Raw genomic sequence first — 19,016 nt, forward strand, 5'->3', positions numbered from 1 at the left:
TTTTGAGACATGTTATTCAAAATGTTTTATTTTTCATGTATCTTTTCCTTTGAAATCTTTTGCAGGATTTTTGGAACCAGCCTTATGACATCACAAAGCTCTACACAGCTTCACAAAGACAACATACTAAAGGATAAAAACCACTCTCCTGTCAGTTTGTTGGGACAGTCACGGTTGACCATGATTTCCCTGGCAGAGGGGTATGTGCTCTGAGTGCACTTTTTCTTTTTCCATTTAAATATTTTAAATACTCATGAATATATGTGTTTGTGGATGCATCAGCATAGACCTGTATACTTACTCTCTCAGCGGTTTGAACATCAACCTCCAATATGGCATCACGGCTACTCCCATCAGGAAATACCAGCTGATGCTAAAAACAAATGAAAATGTTCATCATTAGTGGACTTTTATTGACTTGAAAGGGGCATTTATGTGCAAAATCTCTTTGTTTGACATTTCAATTACATAAGACTGGAGTTTCGTGTTTAAAATATCTGGAAGGTGATACGTTTCTACCATTGTGCATGTAGAAATTGTAATGCTACAAGTGGAATTTGGGTGTAAAACAGCTTATTTTAGATTTCTGTTACATAAACTCTGGGAGAGAGGCAAATGTTTTTAGGATAAATCAATTAAAATTATTTGTGGGTTATTGTATACAAATAATGAATGTTTATGAGTGCAATGGCATGAATATTTCATGAGATGAAAGACGGAACACTCCATCTTTCGCCTCATGAAATATTCGTACCATTGAACAAAAGAAAAAACATTCATTATTTGTTTTATATAACACTCAATTTATAAACAAGAGGAAAGGGACTCACATTTTGGTGTGTGCCACTGTTCATTTGATGTCAATAGGTTCCAAACAGTCCAACGCAAATTTTAAATCCAATCCAAAATTGTTTTCAGTCAATGCAAAAACAGTCATAATTCAAAAACAATCCTGATGTAGCCAATAGCTGATGCCATGCACTGACTTCTTTGTGTACTCAACTACCATCTGCTTTTCTCAGTCCAGCAAAAATTTGTGACAGAAATTTGTCAAGCTCTTCATTCGACAGCGGTTCTACTTTACCTAGATGCGTCCCAGTGATAAAGCAAATGCGTCCAGATGGCTTACAGCATACTGGATTTGTTTTTCATTTTGTGTTTTGTGTGAAGAATGAGCAGCATCAATCAATCAATCAATCAATTTTTTTTTATATAGCGCCAAATCACAACAAACAGTTGCCCCAAGGCGCTTTATATTGTAAGGCAAGGCCATACAATAATTATGTAAAACCCCAACGGTCAAAACGACCCCCTGTGAGCAAGCACTTGGCTACAGTGGGAAGGAAAAACTCCCTTTTAACAGGAAGAAACCTCCAGCAGAACCAGGCTCAGGGAGGGGCAGTCTTCTGCTGGGACTGGTTGGGGCTGAGGGAGAGAACCAGGAAAAAGACATGCTGTGGAGGGGAGCAGAGATCGATCACTAATGATTAAATGCAGAGTGGTGCATACAGAGCAAAAAGAGAAAGAAACAGTGCATCATGGGAACCCCCCAGAAGTCTACGTCTATAGCAGCATAACTAAGGGATGGTTCAGGGTCACCTGATCCAGCCCTAACTATAAGCTTTAGCAAAAAGGAAAGTTTTAAGCCTAATCTTAAAAGTAGAGAGGGTGTCTGTCTCCCTGATCTGAATTGGGAGCTGGTTCCACAGGAGAGGAGCCTGAAAGCTTAAGGCTCTGCCTCCCATTCTACTCTTACAAACCCTAGGAACTACAAGAAGCCTGCAGTCTGAGAGCAAAGCGCTCTATTGGGGTGATATGGTACTACGAGGTCCCTAAGATAAGATGGGACCTGATTATTCAAAACCATATAAGTAAGAAGAATAATTTTCAATTCTATTCTAGAATTAACAGGAAGCCAATGAAGAGAGGCCAATATGGGTGAGATATGCTCTCTCCTTCTAGTCCCCGTTAGTACTCTAGCTGCAGCATTTTGAATTAACTGAAGGCTTTTTAGGGAACTTTTAGGACAACCTGATAATAATGAATTACAATAGTCCAGCCTAGAGGAAATAAATGCATGAATTAGTTTTTCAGCATCACTCTGAGACAAGACCTTTCTAATTTTAGAGATATTGCGTAAATGCAAAAAAGCAGTCCTACATATTTGTTTAATATGCACTTTGAATGACATATCCTGATCAAAAATGACTCCAAGATTTCTCACAGTATTACTAGAGGTCAGGGTAATGCCATCCAGAGTAAGGATCTGGTTAGACACCATGTTTCTAAGATTTGTGGGGCCAAGTACAATAACTTCAGTTTTATCTGAGTTTAAAAGCAGGAAATTAGAGGTCATCCATGTCTTTATGTCTGTAAGACAATCCTGCAGTTTAGCTAATTGGTGTGTGTCCTCTGGCTTCATGGATAGATAAAGCTGGGTATCATCTGCGTAACAATTAATATTTAAGCAATACCGTCTAATAATACTGCCTAAGGAAAGCATGTATAAAGTGAATAAAATTGGTCCTAGCACAGAACCTTGTGGAACTCCATAATTAATTTTAGTCTGTGAAGAAGATTCCCCATTTACATGAACAAATTGTAATCTATTAGACAAATATGATTCAAACCACCGCAGCGCAGTGCCTTTAATACCTATGGCATGCTCTAATCTCTGTAATAAAATTTTATGGTCAGCAGTATCAAAAGCAGCACTGAGGTCTAACAGAACAAGCACAGAGATGAGTCCACTGTCCAAGGCCATAAGAAGATCATTTGTAACCTTCACTAATGCTGTTTCTGTACTATGATGAATTCTAAAACCTGACTGAAACTCTTCAAATAGACCATTCCTCTGCAGATGATCAGTTAGCTGTTTTACAACTACCCTTTCAAGAATTTTTGAGAGAAAAGGAAGGTTGGAGATTGGCCTATAATTAGCTAAGATAGCTGGGTCAAGTGATGGCTTTTTAAGTAATGGTTTAATTACTGCCACCTTAAAAGCCTGTGGTACATAGCCAACTAACAAAGATAGATTGATCATATTTAAGATCAAAGCATTAAATAATGGTAGGGCATCCTTGAGCAGCCTGGTAGGAATGGGGTCTAATAGACATGTTGATAGTTTGGATAAAGTAACTAATGAAAATAACTCAGACAGAACAATCGGAGAGAAAGAGTCTAACCAAATACCGGCATCACTGAAAGCAGCCAAAGATAACGATACGTCTTTGGGATGGTTATGAGTAATTTTTTCTCTAATAGTTAAAATTTTGTTGGCAAAGAAAGTCATGAAGTCATTACTAGTTAAAGTTAATGGAATACTCAGCTCAATAGAGCTCTGACTCTTTGTCAGCCTGGCTACAGTGCTGAAAAGAAACCTGGGGTTGTTCTTATTTTCTTCAATTAGTGATGAGTAGAAAGATGTCCTAGCTTTACGGAGGGCTTTTTTTATAGAGCAACAGACTCTTTTTCCAGGCTAAGTGAAGATCTTCTAAATTAGTGAGACGCCATTTCCTCTCCAACTTACGGGTTATCTGCTTTAAGCTACGAGTTTGTGAGTTATACCATGGAGTCAGGCACTTCTGATTTAAAGCTCTCTTTTTCAGAGGAGCTACAGCATCCAAAGTTGTCTTCAATGAGGATGTAAAACTATTGACGAGATACTCTATCTCACTTACAGAGTTTAGGTAGCTACTCTGCACTGCGTTGCCATATGGCACTAGAGAACACAAAGAAGGAACCATATCCTTAAACCTAGTTACAGCGCTTTCTGAAAGACTTCTAGTGTAATGAAACTTATTCCCCACTGCTGGGTAGTCCATCAGAGTAAATGTAAATGTTATTAAGAAATGATCAGACAGAAGGGAGTTTTCAGGGAATACTGTTAAGTCTTCTATTTCCATACCATAAGTCAGAACAAGATCTAAGATATGATTAAAGTGGTGGGTGGACTCATTTACATTTTGAGCAAAGCCAATAAAGTCTAATAATAGATTAAATGCAGTGTTGAGGCTGTCATTCTCAGCATCTGTGTGGATGTTAAAATCACCCACTATAATTATCTTATCTGAGCTAAGCACTAAGTCAGACAAAAGGTCTGAAAATTCACAGAGAAACTCACAGTAACGACCAGGTGGACAATAGATAATAACAAATAAAACTGGTTTTTGGGACTTCCAATTTGGATGGACAAGACTAAGAGTCAAGCTTTCAAATGAATTAAAGCTCTGTCTGGGTTTTTGATTAATTAATAAGCTGGAATGGAAGATTGCTGCTAATCCTCCGCCTCGGCCCGTGCTACGAGCATTCTGACAGTTAGTGTGACTCGGGGGTGTTGACTCATTTAAACTAACATATTCATCCTGCTGTAACAGGTTTCTGTAAGGCAGAATAAATCAATATGTTGATCAATTATTATATCATTTACCAACAGGGACTTAGAAGAGAGAGACCTAATGTTTAATAGACCACATTTAACTGTTTTAGTCTGTGGTGCAGTTGAAGGTGCTATATATTTTTTTTTTGAATTTTTATGCTTAAATAGATTTTTGCTGGTTATTGGTGGTCTGGGAGCAGACACCGTCTCTACGGGGATGGGGTAATGAGGGGATGGCAGGGGGAGAGAAGCTGCAGAGAGGTGTGTAAGACTACAACTCTGCTTCCTGGTCCCAACCCTGGATAGTCACGGTTTGGAGGATTTAAGAAAATTGGCCAGATTTCTAGAAATGAGAGCTGCTCCATCCAAAGTGGGATGGATGCCGTCTCTCCTAACAAGACCAGGTTTTCCCCAGAAGCTTTGCCAATTATCTATGAAGCCCACCTCATTTTTTGGACACCACTCAGACAGCCAGCAATTCAAGGAGAACATGCGGCTAAACATGTCACTCCCGGTCCGATTGGGGAGGGGCCCAGAGAAAACTACAGAGTCCGACATTGTTTTTGCAAAGTTACACACCGATTCAATGTTAATTTTAGTGACCTCCGATTGGCGTAACCGGGTGTCATTACTGCCGACGTGAATTACAATCTTACCAAATTTACGCTTAGCCTTAGCCAGCAGTTTCAAATTTCCTTCAATGTCGCCTGCTCTGGCCCCCGGAAGACAATTGACTATGGTTGCTGGTGTCGCTAACTTCACATTTCTCAAAACAGAGTCACCAATAACCAGAGTTTGATCCTCGGCGGGTGTGTCGTCGAGTGGGGAAAAACGGTTAGAAATGTGAACGGGTTGGCGGGGCTTCTGTTTAGAACTACGCTTCCTCCTCACAGTCACCCAGTCGGCCTGCTTTCCCGGCTGCTCGGGATCTGCCAGAGGGGAACTAACGGCGGCTAAGCTACCTTGGTCCGCACCGACTACAGGGGCCTGGCTAGCTGTAGAATTTTCCACGGTGCGGAGCCGAGTCTCCAATTCACCCAGCCTGGCCTCCAAAGCTACGAATATGCTACACTTATTACAAGTACCATTACTGCTAAAGGAGGCCGAGGAATAACTAAACATTTCACACCCAGAGCAGAAAAGTGCGGGAGAGACAGGAGAAGCCGCCATGCTAAATCGGCTAAGAGCTAGTAGCTGCACTAAGCTAGCGGATTCCTAAAAACACGCAAAGTGAATAATGTGTAAATAATTTAGAGGTGAGAAGAAGGAGTGCTTTAGTTAAGGCACGTGAAGATTACACTGGGAAACAAATCGTTATCTAGATAACTAGATCAATCTAACTGTGCAGATTAAACAGCTAACAGATACAGCAAAACACCGCTGTCCTCCGGAACAGGAAGTGATACAATACCGCAGTGAGAGCCAACCACCAGTAGAGACCATCACTAAGCTGCTAAGCGCTGATGCCGCTAGTGTGCGGTGGTCACAGCGTGCAATGGTATAAAACATATGGAACCAAATTTGCATGCTCAATGGGACCAAAATTGCATATAAAATGGAGCACAATGGCAAATGGGATGAATGATCAATATCACGTGACATACAAAGCACCAAGCAAAGGACAAGGATCTATTCCTATAATATAATGTAATATAATATAATATAATATAATATTTAATAGAAACTTTAATATCTATTTTTGGACACTAATGTTAGCTTGATGAAATAGAGCAAAATCAACTTCTATTATTTAATTTCACAGTAAATCAAACAGAGCTGGACAGTAATTCTTGCATAAAGTCAAAATGGATTTGAGTGGAAATAAGTGGCTATTAAACATTTGGACGTTTTTGCTCTGCTAAGTGCTAACTTTGAAGGAAAATGCTTGTTTTTTTTTTTTTTTTTTTGTTTGTTTGTTTGTTTGTTTGCCTTAATAATACTGTCTGCATGCTGCATGAGGAGACAGTGTGAGCGGAGACAGAGCTCGGTATGGGGCCTGTGGACTCAGGCTGACACTGACAGCTGTTGTGGGGGCCCAAAAGTAACTGGACAAACTAAATGTAAGGATTATTGTTAATTAGCAATAATCCTTGGAAAGTCTCTTTTACATATAGTTTTCTTGACAAGTCATTGAACATGTCTTGTGTTGTGTGGGCCGCTGAAGAGGAGGTACTGCTGGCCCACCACCACCAGTGGGCGCCCTGCCTGGAGTGCGGGCTCCAGGCACCAGAGGGCGCCGCCGCCTCACAGGAGCAGCCAAGGTGACAGCTGTCACCCATCACCTGAGACAGCTGACAGCAATCATCAGTGGGGTATATCAGCAGGACGGCATCTCCACCTCATTGCCGAGATATCGTTTCTACCTGAGAGGTAACGTATCAAAGCTGACGGAGTGTATCCTTTTGGATTTGTGCTTAGTTTGTGGATTACTGTTCCAACGAGAGGTGGAGGTAACTTCCCTGCTGTTCGGAGTCTTGGGTGCAAACGCGCCCCCATCTAACTGTTCTTTGTTCCTCGCCAGCAGTACCAGGTCCGACACGCGGAGGCAGTGGCCACCTGGGAGTTCGGGACTTGGCGGCTCCAGTATTCCCGGGGTCCTGTGGCGGAGGAAGCCGTGTGGTTCCGGTCTTACCTTGGAGGGGCGTCTCCTATCTTCGAGCCTGCCCACACGACACTTTTGTGAATTGACTGTTGTCCATTTCCGTGATTGGTTGTATTCGTTGTGCACATTCACAACAGTAAAGCGTTGTTATTTGACTTACTCCATTGTCCGTTCATTTGCGCCCCCTGTTGTGGGTCCGTGTTCCTACACTTTCACAACAGGATATCTCGGCCAGCGTCATGGATCCCGAGGGGCGTCAACCGGCTGTTGAACGGCCAATGGAAGAACAGGGCGCACAGGCGTCCGCAGGAGGGGTAATCGGTGAGTTGCAGCGGATCCTCACCGCTTTCACGACTCGGTTGGATTTGATGACCGAGCAGAACGTCCTCCTGAACCGCAGGGTGGAGGCTCTCGCCGCGCGGGTGGAAGCGCGCCCTCTGGGCGCCGCTGCGGCTCTCCCTCCCATCGACCCTGTGCGTAACAGCTACGTTCCACTGGTCGTTCAACGACCCCTCCCACCTTCCCCTGAAGCATACATAAGCCCCCCAGAGCCGTACGGAGGCTGTGTGGAGACGTGCGCGGATTTTCTTATGCAGTGTTCGCTCGTCTTCGCACAGCGTCCCGTCATGTACGCGACCGACGCTAGCAAAGTAGCTTATGTGATAAATCTGCTTCGTGGTGAGGCACGCGCTTGGGCTACAGCGCTCTGGGAGCAAAGTTCACGGCTCCTTCTGACATATGATGGGTTTGTGAGGGAGCTCAGAACAGTGTTCGATCACCCTAATAGAGGAGAGACAGCTTCAGCCGTGCTGCTGTCAATGAGACAGGGGCGCCGGAGCGCAGCTGCCTATGCAGTTGACTTCCGCATCGCGGCTGCGAGGTCCGGCTGGAATAGCGCTGCCCTCCGCGCCGCCTTCGTAAACGGACTGTCGTTGGTCCTCAAGGAGCACCTGGTGGCTAAGGACGAACCGCGGGATTTAGATGGGCTTATCGATCTGGTTATACGATTAGACAATCGGTTAGATGAGCGCCGTCGGGAACGAGACGAAGGGCGTGGCCGGGCACGCGTCATCCCTCTCCCTTCCGGTTCCGACCGCGTTCCGCCCTCCCCACGCTCCACGGCCTCTGCGCTCCGTGCGGCTACAGCCCCCCCTGCTGACGAAGCTATGGACACGAGTAGGGCAACATTTAGGGCACCGGTTACACAAAGCAGGCTGGCCCGCGGGGCGTGTTTTGTTTGTGGCTCGATTGAGCATCAATTAAGAGACTGCCCCGAGCGGTTAAACACCAACGCCCGCCCCTAGGAACTGGGCTAGGGGTGGGCCGAGACATTCACGTGGGACACACCCACATCGCCACACGACTCCCAGTTACAATCCTTTATGAGGATTTAACCCTGAAGGCCCCAGCACTGGTGGACACGGGCTCAGAAGGGAATTTGCTAGACAGCAAATGGGCCAGGGAGATAGGGTTCCCTCTGGTGGCGCTTACCTCGCCTGTGCAGGTACGGGCACTAGATGGCTCCCTACTCCCTCCAATCACTCACAAGACACCACCAGTAACACTGGTGGTGTCAGGGAATCACCGGGAGGAGATCGAGTTTTTCGTGACTCCGGCCACCTCCCGTGTGATTTTAGGTTTCCCCTGGATGTTGAAACACAATCCCCGGATCGATTGGCCGTCCGGGGTAGTGGTTCAGTGGAGCGAAACCTGCCATCGGGTATGTTTAGGTTCCTCTGTTCCTCCCGGTTCCCAGGCCAGGGAGGAGGTCAGAGCCCCGCCCAATCTAGGGACGGTGCCGATGGAGTACCATGACCTTGCGGAGGTGTTTAGCAAGGATCTGGCGCTCACCCTTCCCCCGCACCGCCTGTATGATTGTGCCATTGATTTGGTTCCAGGCGTTGAGTTCCCGTCCAGTAGGCTGTACAACCTCTCACGACCTGAACGCGAATCAATGGAGACCTACATCTGGGACTCTTTGGCTGCCGGGTTGATCCGGAATTCCACCTCCCCGATGGGTGCGGGTTTCTTTTTTGTGGGGAAAAAGGATGGCGGATTACATCCATGCATTGATTACAGGGGGCTGAATGAAATCACGGTTTGTAACCGATACCCCTTACCCTTGTTGGATTCGGTGTTCACGCCCCTGCATGGAGCCAAGATATTCACCAAGCTTGATCTTAGGAATGCGTATCACCTGGTTCGGATCCGGAAGGGAGACGAGTGGAAGACGGCATTTAACACCCCGTTAGGACATTTTGAGTACCTGGTCATGCCGTTCGGTCTTACAAACGCTCCCGCGACGTTCCAAGCATTGGTTAATGATGTCTTGCGGGACTTCCTGCACCGATTCGTCTTCGTATATCTGGACGATATACTCATCTTTTCTCCGGATCCTGAGACCCATGTCCGACATGTACGTCAGGTCCTGTAGCGGTTATTGGAGAACCGGCTGTTTGTTAAGGGCGAGAAGTGTGAGTTTCACCGCACCTCTTTGTCCTTCCTGGGGTTCATCATCTCCCCCAACTCCGTCGCTCCTGATCCGGCCAAGGTTGCGGCGGTGAGAGACTGGCCCCAACTCACAAGCCGTAGGAAGCTGCAACAGTTCCTCGGCTTTGCGAATTTCTACAGGAGGTTCATTAAGGGCTACAGTCAGGTTGTTAGCCCCCTGACAGCCCTGACCTCACCAAAAGTCCCCTTCACCTGGTCGGATCGTTGCGATGCCGCGTTCAAGGAGTTGAAACGGCGCTTCTCGTCTGCACCCGTTCTGGTGCAGCCCGATCCTAGTCGCCAGTTAGTGGTTGAAGTGGACGCCTCGGACTCAGGGATAGGAGCTGTGCTGTCCCAGAGTGGGAAGACCGATAAGGTCCTTCATCCGTGTGCCTATTTTTCCCGCAGGTTGACCCCGGCTGAACGGAACTATGACGTCGGCAACCGAGAGCTCCTTGCGGTGAAAGAGGCTCTTGAAGAGTGGAGACACCTGTTGGAGGGAACGTCTGTGCCATTCACAGTTTTCACTGACCACCGGAACCTGGAATATATCAGGACCACCAAGCGGCTGAATCCCAGGCAAGCCCGCTGGTCACTGTTCTTCGGCCGTTTTGACTTCCGCATCACCTACCGGCCCGGGACCAAGAACCAGAAATCGGATGCCTTGTCCCGGGTACACGAAGACGAGGTCAAAACGGAGTTGTCGGATCCACCGGAACCCATCATCCCGGAGTCCACTATCGTGGCCACCCTCACCTGGGACGTAGAGAGAACCGTCCGGGAGGCCCTGGCACGAAGCCCGGACCCCGGAACTGGACCGAAGAACAGACTTTACGTCCCACCAGAAGCACGGGCTGCAATCCTGGACTTCTGTCACGGCTCTAAGCTCTCCTGTCATCCAGGGGTGCGAAGAACCGTGGCAGTTGTCCGGCAGCGCTTCTGGTGGGCGTCCCTGGAGGCCGACGTCTGGGACTATATCCAGGCCTGTACCACCTGTGCCAGGGGCAAGGCCGACCATCGCAAGGCTCCGGGACTGCTACAGCCGCTGCCCGTGCCTCATCGCCCCTGGTCCCACATCGGCCTGGATTTTGTCACGGGCCTCCCGCCGTCCCAGGGAAACACCGTCATCCTCACGATAGTGGACCGATTCTCCAAGGCGGCCCACTTCGTGGCCCTCCCGAAGCTCCCAACGGCCCAGGAGACAGCGGACCTCCTGGTCCACCACCTCGTCCGCCTGCATGGGATACCATCAGACATCATCTCCGATCGCGGTCCCCAGTTCTCCTCGCACGTCTGGAGGAGCTTCTGCCGGGAACTGGGGGCCACGGTCAGTCTCTCATCCGGGTATCACCCCCAGACCAACGGGCAAGCAGAGCGGGCTAATCAAGAAATGGAGCAAACACTACGTTGTGTGACAGCCGCGCACCCGGCGGCCTGGAGTACTCATCTGGCCTGGATCGAGTACGCCCACAACAGTCAAGTGTCATCAGCCACCGGCCTCTCCCCCTTTGAGGTGTGTTTGGGGTATCAGCCCCCATTATTCCCGGTGGTTGAGGGAGAGGTCGGTGTGCCCTCGGTCCAGGCCCACCTGCGGAAGTGCCGTCGGGTGTGGCGTGCCGCCCGTTCTGCTTTGTTGAAGGCCCGGATGAGGGCGAAGACCCATGCAGACCGGCGGCGGACCCCGGCCCCTACGTATCGCCCCGGGCAGGAAGTGTGGTTGTCCACCAAGGACATTCCACTGCAAGTGGCCTCCCCAAAACTGCAAGACAGATACATAGGTCAGTTTAAGATTCTCAAGGTCATCAATCCCGCCGCAGTGAGGCTTCGGCTTCCAGCCTCACTGCGGATCCATCCAGTATTTCATGTGTCAAAGATCAAGCCCCATCACACCTCGCCCCTCTGTGCACCCGGTCCGGCACCACCTCCTGCCCGGATCATCGATGGCGAGCCGGCTTGGACAGTGCGCCGGCTGTTGGACGTCCGACGGATGGGCCGGGGCTTTCAATATCTGGTGGACTGGGAGGGGTACGGTCCCGAAGAATGCTCCTGGGTGAAGAGGAGCTTCATCCTGGACCTGGCCCTCCTGGCCGACTTCTACCGTCGCCACCCGGACAAACCCGGTCGGGTGCCAGGAGGCGCCCGTTGGGGGGGGGTCCTGTTGTGTGGGCCGCTGAAGAGGTGGTACTGCTGGCCCACCACCACCAGTGGGCGCCCTGCCTGGAGTGCGGGCTCCAGGCACCAGAGGGCGCCGCCGCCTCACAGGAGCAGCCAAGGTGACAGCTGTCACCCATCACCTGAGACAGCTGACAGCAATCATCAGTGGGGTATATCAGCAGGACGGCATCTCCACCTCATTGCCGAGATATCGTTTCTACCTGAGAGGTAACGTATCAAAGCTGACGGAGTGTATCCTTTTGGATTTGTGCTTAGTTTGTGGATTACTGTTCCAACGAGAGGTGGAGGTAACTTCCCTGCTGTTCGGAGTCTTGGGTGCAAACGCGCCCCCATCTAACTGTTCTTTGTTCCTCGCCAGCAGTACCAGGTCCGACACGCGGAGGCAGTGGCCACCTGGGAGTTCGGGACTTGGTGGCTCCAGTATTCCCGGGGTCCTGTGGCGGAGGAAGCCGTGTGGTTCCGGTCTTACCTTGGAGAGGCGTCTCCTATCTTCGAGCCTGCCCACACGACACTTTTATGAATTGACTGTTGTCCATTTCCGTGATTGGTTGTATTCGTTGTGCACATTCACAACAGTAAAGCGTTGTTATTTGACTTATTCCATTGTCCGTTCATTTGCGCCCCCTGTTGTGGGTCCGTGTTCCTACACTTTCACAACATCTTGGACTTCATTTACACCAATCATATAGAAATACTTGAATACTGTGTGGTAAATGCAAGAAAGAGATGAGGGAAACCACCAAGACATGCATGCTACAGGCTTCTGTGGCTGTGATGAGAAAAACCGGGCAATAACAATATTTGTATATAAGTCAGTAGGCCATGTAGTCTTATTGTGTGTGTGCGTGATACCATAATTGGTTTTAGAAATAAAATTCATGATAATTTGCAAAATATTATTAGAAAAATGCCTAAACATCGTGTTCTTCTCATGGTATTGTCCCAATTTTCTGAAAATTAATTAATTCTGATGGCTATTTCAGTTGATAATATTCATGTACAATGGCTTTTATAAAAGCTGGGCACTTCCCATTTTGACCATTTTGTCCAATCAGGATGCAGCGTTTTCAGGCTCATTCCAAGCACCAGAAAGTGTGCTTGAAATGACATTCTGCATGTGCAAGCAATCAAAGTGCAAGCCAGTGGATACTTTATGGCACATTCATGTATACAGGACAATTTGATTCACCAATCAGATAGAATTCCCATGTAACGTGGCTAGTGTACAGTCCTGTGCCAATGCAAAAACTGTGACAACATGGAATCTATACTAGTAGATGCAGATGAAGATGCAAGAATCTAATTGATGATTATGATAATGAGGAGGCAGGGGAGGAAGATTTTGATGAAGAGGAGAAGTAAATAATGGATTGGGCTTAACTGTGCCTTGCTCAGTGTTTGCATATTCCATTCTAAATCTAAGAAGAGCTACAGGTACATTGTATTGTAGTCTGTTATTACGAATTTGTGTTCTTCCAGATATCAATTGTGTAGCAAAACATGTATGTTAATTGAACTGTATATTTATATCTGTAAATGTGGTGCATGCACAGCTTTGCATACAAAGTATATGAACATAATGCATGCAGTGCCATGCGTGGTCAGTTGATAAACTATACTTATTAAATTAATTTTTTATTTCATACTGGTCAGTACTGCAAGAGCAGAACAGGCTCTGATGACATCTGGCATAGAAGTCTGAAAATTCCAGAAAATACATAGTTTGTATTCCGATCAAAATTTATATTAACATATTAACATCATATGAGATTACTTTAAATATATCACAATATTATAACAACATTTATAACAATTAGACTACAGAAGTATAGACCACCTGGAATAGAAGCACTTCGATTTTCATGACAAAAGGCAATCGTCAGACAACAAATTCCTGTGTCACTTGACGATTGCCTTTTGGCATGAAATGTAGAATAATGGCTTCTCTTCCAGAAGGTCTATACTTGAAATTATACTCAACAAAAATATAAACGCAACACTTTTGGTTTTGCTCCCATTTTGTATGAGATGAACTCAAAGATCTAAAACTTTTTCCACATACACAATATCACCATTTCCCTCAAATATTGTTCACAAACCAGTCTAAATCTGTGATAGTGAGCACTTCTCCTTTGCTGAGATAATCCATCCCACCTCACAGGTGTGCCATACCAAGATGCTGATTAGACACCATGATTAGTGCACAGGTGTGCCTTAGACTGTCCACAATAAAAGGCCACTCTGAAAGGTGCAGTTTTGTTTTATTGGGGGGGGATACCAGTCGGTATCTGGTGTGACCACCATTTGCCTCATGCAGTGCAACACATCTCCTTCGCATAGAGTTGATCAGGTTGTCAATTGTGGCCTGTGGAATGTTGGTCCACTCCTCTTCAATGGCTGTGTGAAGTTGCTGGATATTGGTAGGAACTGGTACACGCTGTCGTATACGCCGGTCCAGAGCATCCCAAACATGCTTAATGGGTGACATGTCCGGTGAGTATGCCGGCCATGCAAGAACTGGGACATTTTCAGCTTCCAAGAATTGTGTACAGATCCTTGCAACATGGGGCCGTGCATTATCCTGCTACAACATGAGGTGATGTTCTTGGATGTTGGCACAACAATGGGCCTCAGGATCTCGTCACGGTATCTCTGTGCATTCAAAATGCCATCAATAAAATGCACCTGTGTTCTTCGTCCATAACAGACGCCTGCCCATACCATAACCCCACCGCCACCATGGGCCACTCGATCCACAACATTAACATCAGAAAACCGCTCACCCACACGACGCCACACACACTGTCTGCCATCTGCCCTGAACAGTGTGAACCGGGATTCATCCGTGAAGAGAACACCTCTCCAACGTGCCAAACGCCAACGAATGTGAGCATTTGCCCACTCAAGTCGGTTACGACGACGAACTGGAGTCAGGTCGAGACCACGATGAGGACGACGAGCATGCAGATGAGCTTCCCTGAGACGGTTTCTGACAGTTTGTGCAGAAATTCTTTGGTTATGCAAACCGATTGTTTCAGCAGCTGTCAGAGTGGCTGGTCTCAGATGATCTTGGAGGTGAACAGGCTGGATGTGGAGGTCCTGGGCTGGTGTGGTTACACGTGGTCTGCGGTTGTGAGGCTGGTTGGATGTACTGCCAAATTCTCTGAAACGCCTTTGGAGACGGCTTATGGTAGAGAAATGAACATTCAATACACGAGCAACAGCTCTGGTTGACATTCCTGCTGTCAGCATGCCAATTGCACGCTCCCTCAAATCTTGCAACATCTGTGGCATTGTGCTGTGTGATAAAACTGCACCTTTCAGAGTGGCCTTTTATTGTGGGCAGTCTAAGGCACACCTGTGCACTAATCATGGTGTCTAATCAGCATCTTGGTATGGCACACCTGTGAGGTGGGATGGATTATCTCAGCAAAGGAGAAGTGCTCACTATCACAGATTTAGACTGGTTTGTGAACAATATTTGAGGGAAATGGTGATATTGTGTATGTGGAAAAAGTTTTAGATCTTTGAGTTCATCTCATACAAAATGGGAGCAAAACCAAAAGTGTTGCGTTTATATTTTTGTTGAGTGTATTATATATTACAATTGTAAAAGGTAATTGTAGAATATGTCACTTAGGAAGTGGCAGTAGTATGTTTAATCAATTGAAGTGACAAATTATATAAATGAAAAGAAAAAAATGTTCAGCTGAAAGGTGTCACAGCATAAACCACATCCATGTGTTCTATTTTGGACATATTAAACATCATATCAATTTGTGTGAACCCTCAGCTTTAATAATTATGGTTGAGTTGATAGTAGATTGATGCACATGGAATGTTTTTTAAGACAAGGTTTCTTATGAAATGCTATCACAGTTTTGCATACTTTCAGGAGTAAAAGCTTACAAATATGAGAATTAGTTCATTTCAGCTGTCTAGTATCAATGAATAAAGGCCCATTAAAGAAAAGTCCAATTTAGAATAACATTAATTGATGCCCCACCCATCCCCAGCATTCGTAAATTTAGGCTTGAAGTTTGAACTGATCTTATGGAACTGATATCTTGCTTGGCTTCTTGGGGGCTTGGGGCTTGACAAATCATGGTGCTATCATTGTTGTGAAAGTGTAGTGACACGGACCCACAACAGGGGGCGCAAATGAACGGCCAATAGATGAGCCAAAAGGTAACAATTTAATGTTGTGAAATGTGCACAACGAACATACAGACAATCTCAGAATATAATTACAGTCAATCCACAAAGGTGACGTGTGGGCAGGCTCGAGGATAGAAGACATCTGTCCTGAGAAGAGCCGGACCACACGATTTCCGCTGCCACAGAACTTGGTGAATACTGGAGCCGCCAAGTCCCGAATTCCCAGGTGATCACCGTCCCCGACTGTCGGATCTGGTACTGCTGGCGAGAACAAAGACAGTCAAGTGTGGGTGTGTGTACACCCAGTAACAACAGCGGTGGGAATGCCACCTCCACCTCTCACTCAATAACTGCAGAGTACTGTAGCTTCCTCAGGGGAAAAGAGTGCCTTCAACGCTCTCTCAGCTTTCACCGACGGAGGTACCAGTACTCCTGCAAACACTCACAATATACAAATACTGCAATCACAAATGGCTGAGGATATTACCTCCAATGATGTATGATATCTCGGCAACGAGGTGGAGATGACGTCTGGTCTTTATGGAGTGAGAGGACGTTGAGTAGATGGGTGACAGCTGTCAAGAGGAAATGAGTGACAGCTGTCACCCCCGGCTGTGTCCATGGCGGCAGCGCCCTCTCGTGCCTGAAGCCCGCACTTCAGGCAGGGCGCCCTCTGATGGTGGGCCAGCAGTACCTCCTCTTCTGGCGGCCCACACACAACAGGACCCCCCCCTCAACGGGCGCCTCCTGGTGCCCGACCCGGCTTGTTGGGGTATCGACGGTAGAAGTCGGCCAGGAGGGCCGGATCCAGGATGAAGCTCCTCTTCACCCAGGAGCGTTCTTCGGGTCCATACCCCTCCCAGTCCACCAAGTACTGGAACCCCCGGCCCATCCGACGGACGTCCAGGAGCCGGCGCACCGTCCAAGCCGGCTCCCCGTCGATGATCCGAGCAGGAGGTGGCGCCGGTCCGGGAGCACAGAGGGGTGAGGTGTGGTGAGGTTTGATGCGTGACACGTGGAAAACCGGATGGATCCGCAGTGAAGCCGGGAGTTGGAGCTTCACTGCGGCAGGACTGAGGACTTTGAGGATCTTGAAGGGGCTAATGTACCTGCCCTGAAGTTTCGGGGAGTCCACCTGGAGGGGGATGTCCTTCGTGGAAAGCCACACCTCCTGCCCGGGCTGGTAAGCAGGGGCCGGGGATCGCCGGCGGTCTGCATGGGTCTTCGCCCTCGTCCGGGCCTTCAACAAGGCAGAACGGGCGGAGCGCCACACCCGACGGCACTTCCGCAGGTGGGCCTGGACCGAGGGCACACCGACCTCTCCCTCCACCACGGGAAACAACGGGGGCTGATACCCCAAACACACCTCAAATGGGGAGAGGCCGGTGGCAGAAGACACCTGGCTGTTATGCGCATACTCGATCCAGGCCAGATGGTTACTCCAGGCCGTCGGGTGTGCAGATGTGACGCAGCGGAGGGTCTGTTCCAGTTCCTGGTTGGCCCACTCTGCCTGTCCGTTCATCTGTGGATGGTACCCGGACGAGAGGCTCACGGTGGCCCCCAGTTCCCTGCAGAAGCTCCTCCAGACGTGTGAGGAGAACTGGGGACCACGATCAGAGACGATGTCGGAGGGTATCCCATGCAGACGGACGACGTGGTGGACCAGGAGGTCTGCTGTCTCCTGGGCTGTTGGGAGCTTCGGGAGGGCCACGAAGTGGGCCGCCTTGGAGAATTGGTCCACTATCGTGAAGATGGTGGTGTTGCCCTGGGACGGCAGGAGGCCCGTGACGAAATCCAGGCCGATGTGGGACCAGGGGCGATGAGGCACCGGCAGCAGCTGGAGGAGTCCTTGGGCCTTCTTATGTACTGCCTTGCCCCTGGCACAGGTGGTGCAGGCCTGGATATATTCCCGGACGTCGGCCTCCATAGACGCCCACCAGAAGTGCTGCCGGACAACTGCCACGGTCCTTCGCACCCCTGGATGACAGGAGAGCTGAGAGCCAAGACTGCAGCTCTGGCCTCTGGTGGGACGTACAGACGGTTCTTCGGACCGGTTCCGGGGTCCGGGCTCCGTGCCAGGGCCTCCCGGACGGTCTTCTCCACGTCCCAGATGAGGGTGGCGGTCCTGATATACTCCAGGTTCCGATGGTCAGTGAAAACCGTGAATGGCACAGACGCTCCCTCCAACAGGTGTCTCCACTCCTCAAAAGCCTCTTTCACCGCAAGGAGTTCTCGATTGCCGACGTCATAGTTCCGTTCAGCCGGGGTCAACCTGCGTGAAAGGTAGGCACACGGGTGAAGAACCTTATTGGTCTCTCCGCTCTGGGATAGCACGGCTCCTATCCCTGAGTCAGAGGCGTCCACTTCAACCACGAACTGGCGGCTAGGGTCGGGCTGCACCAAAACTGGCGCAGTAGTGAACCGTCATTTCAACTCCTTGAACGCGGCTTCGCACCGATCCGACCAGGTGAAGGGGACTTTTGGAGAGGTCAGGGCTGTCAGGGGGCTAACTACCTGACTGTAGCCCTTAATGAACCTCCTATAGAAATTAGCAAAGCCGAGGAACTGTTGCAGCTTTCTACGGCTTGTTGGTTGGGGCCAATCTCTCACCGCCGCAACCTTGGCCGGATCAGGGGCGACGGAGTTAGAGGAGATGATAAACCCCAGGAAGGACAAAGAGGTGCGGTGAAACTCGCACTTCTCGCCCTTCACAAACAGTCAGTTCTCTAATAACCGCTGCAGGACCTGATGTACATGCTGGACATGGGTCTCAGGATCCGGAGAAAAGATGAGAATATCGTCCAGATATACAAAGACGAATTGGTGCAGGAAGTCCCGCAAGACGTCATTAACCAAGGCTTGGAACGTCGCGGGGGCGTTGGTGAGGCCGAACGGCATGACCAGGTACTCAAAGTGACCTAACGGGGTGTTAAATGCCGTCTTCCATTCGTCTCCCTTCCGGATCCGAACCAGGTGATACGCATTTCTAAGATCCAGTTTAGTAAAGATTTTGGCTCCATGCAGGGGGGTGAACACGGAATCCAACAATGGCAACGGGTATCGGTTGCGAACCGCAATCTCATTCAGCCCCCTGTAATCAATGCATGGACGGAGTCCGCCATCTTTCTTGCCCACAAAAAAGAAACCTGCCCCCATCGGGGAGGAGGAGTTCCGGATCAGCCCGGCAGCTAATGAGTCCCGGATGTAGGTCTC

General features: G+C 48.5%; 1 protein-coding gene across 1 annotated transcript in view; it reads right to left on the reverse strand.

Annotated features, from left to right (window-relative positions):
• Positions 1-120: 120 nt before the first annotated feature.
• The window catches only part of LOC117526853, a 41,808-nt gene continuing 22,912 nt past the window's right edge, over positions 121-19,016 (reverse strand). The window contains exon 4 of the mRNA XM_034188930.1: positions 121-373. Coding sequence (XP_034044821.1) covers positions 152-373 — 222 coding nt within the window. The 3' untranslated portion in view covers positions 121-151. The remainder of the gene's footprint in view (positions 374-19,016) is intronic.

The sequence above is a fragment of the Thalassophryne amazonica genome, chromosome 15 (genome assembly GCF_902500255.1).
Source record: "Thalassophryne amazonica chromosome 15, fThaAma1.1, whole genome shotgun sequence".
NCBI lineage: Eukaryota > Metazoa > Chordata > Actinopteri > Batrachoidiformes > Batrachoididae > Thalassophryne > Thalassophryne amazonica.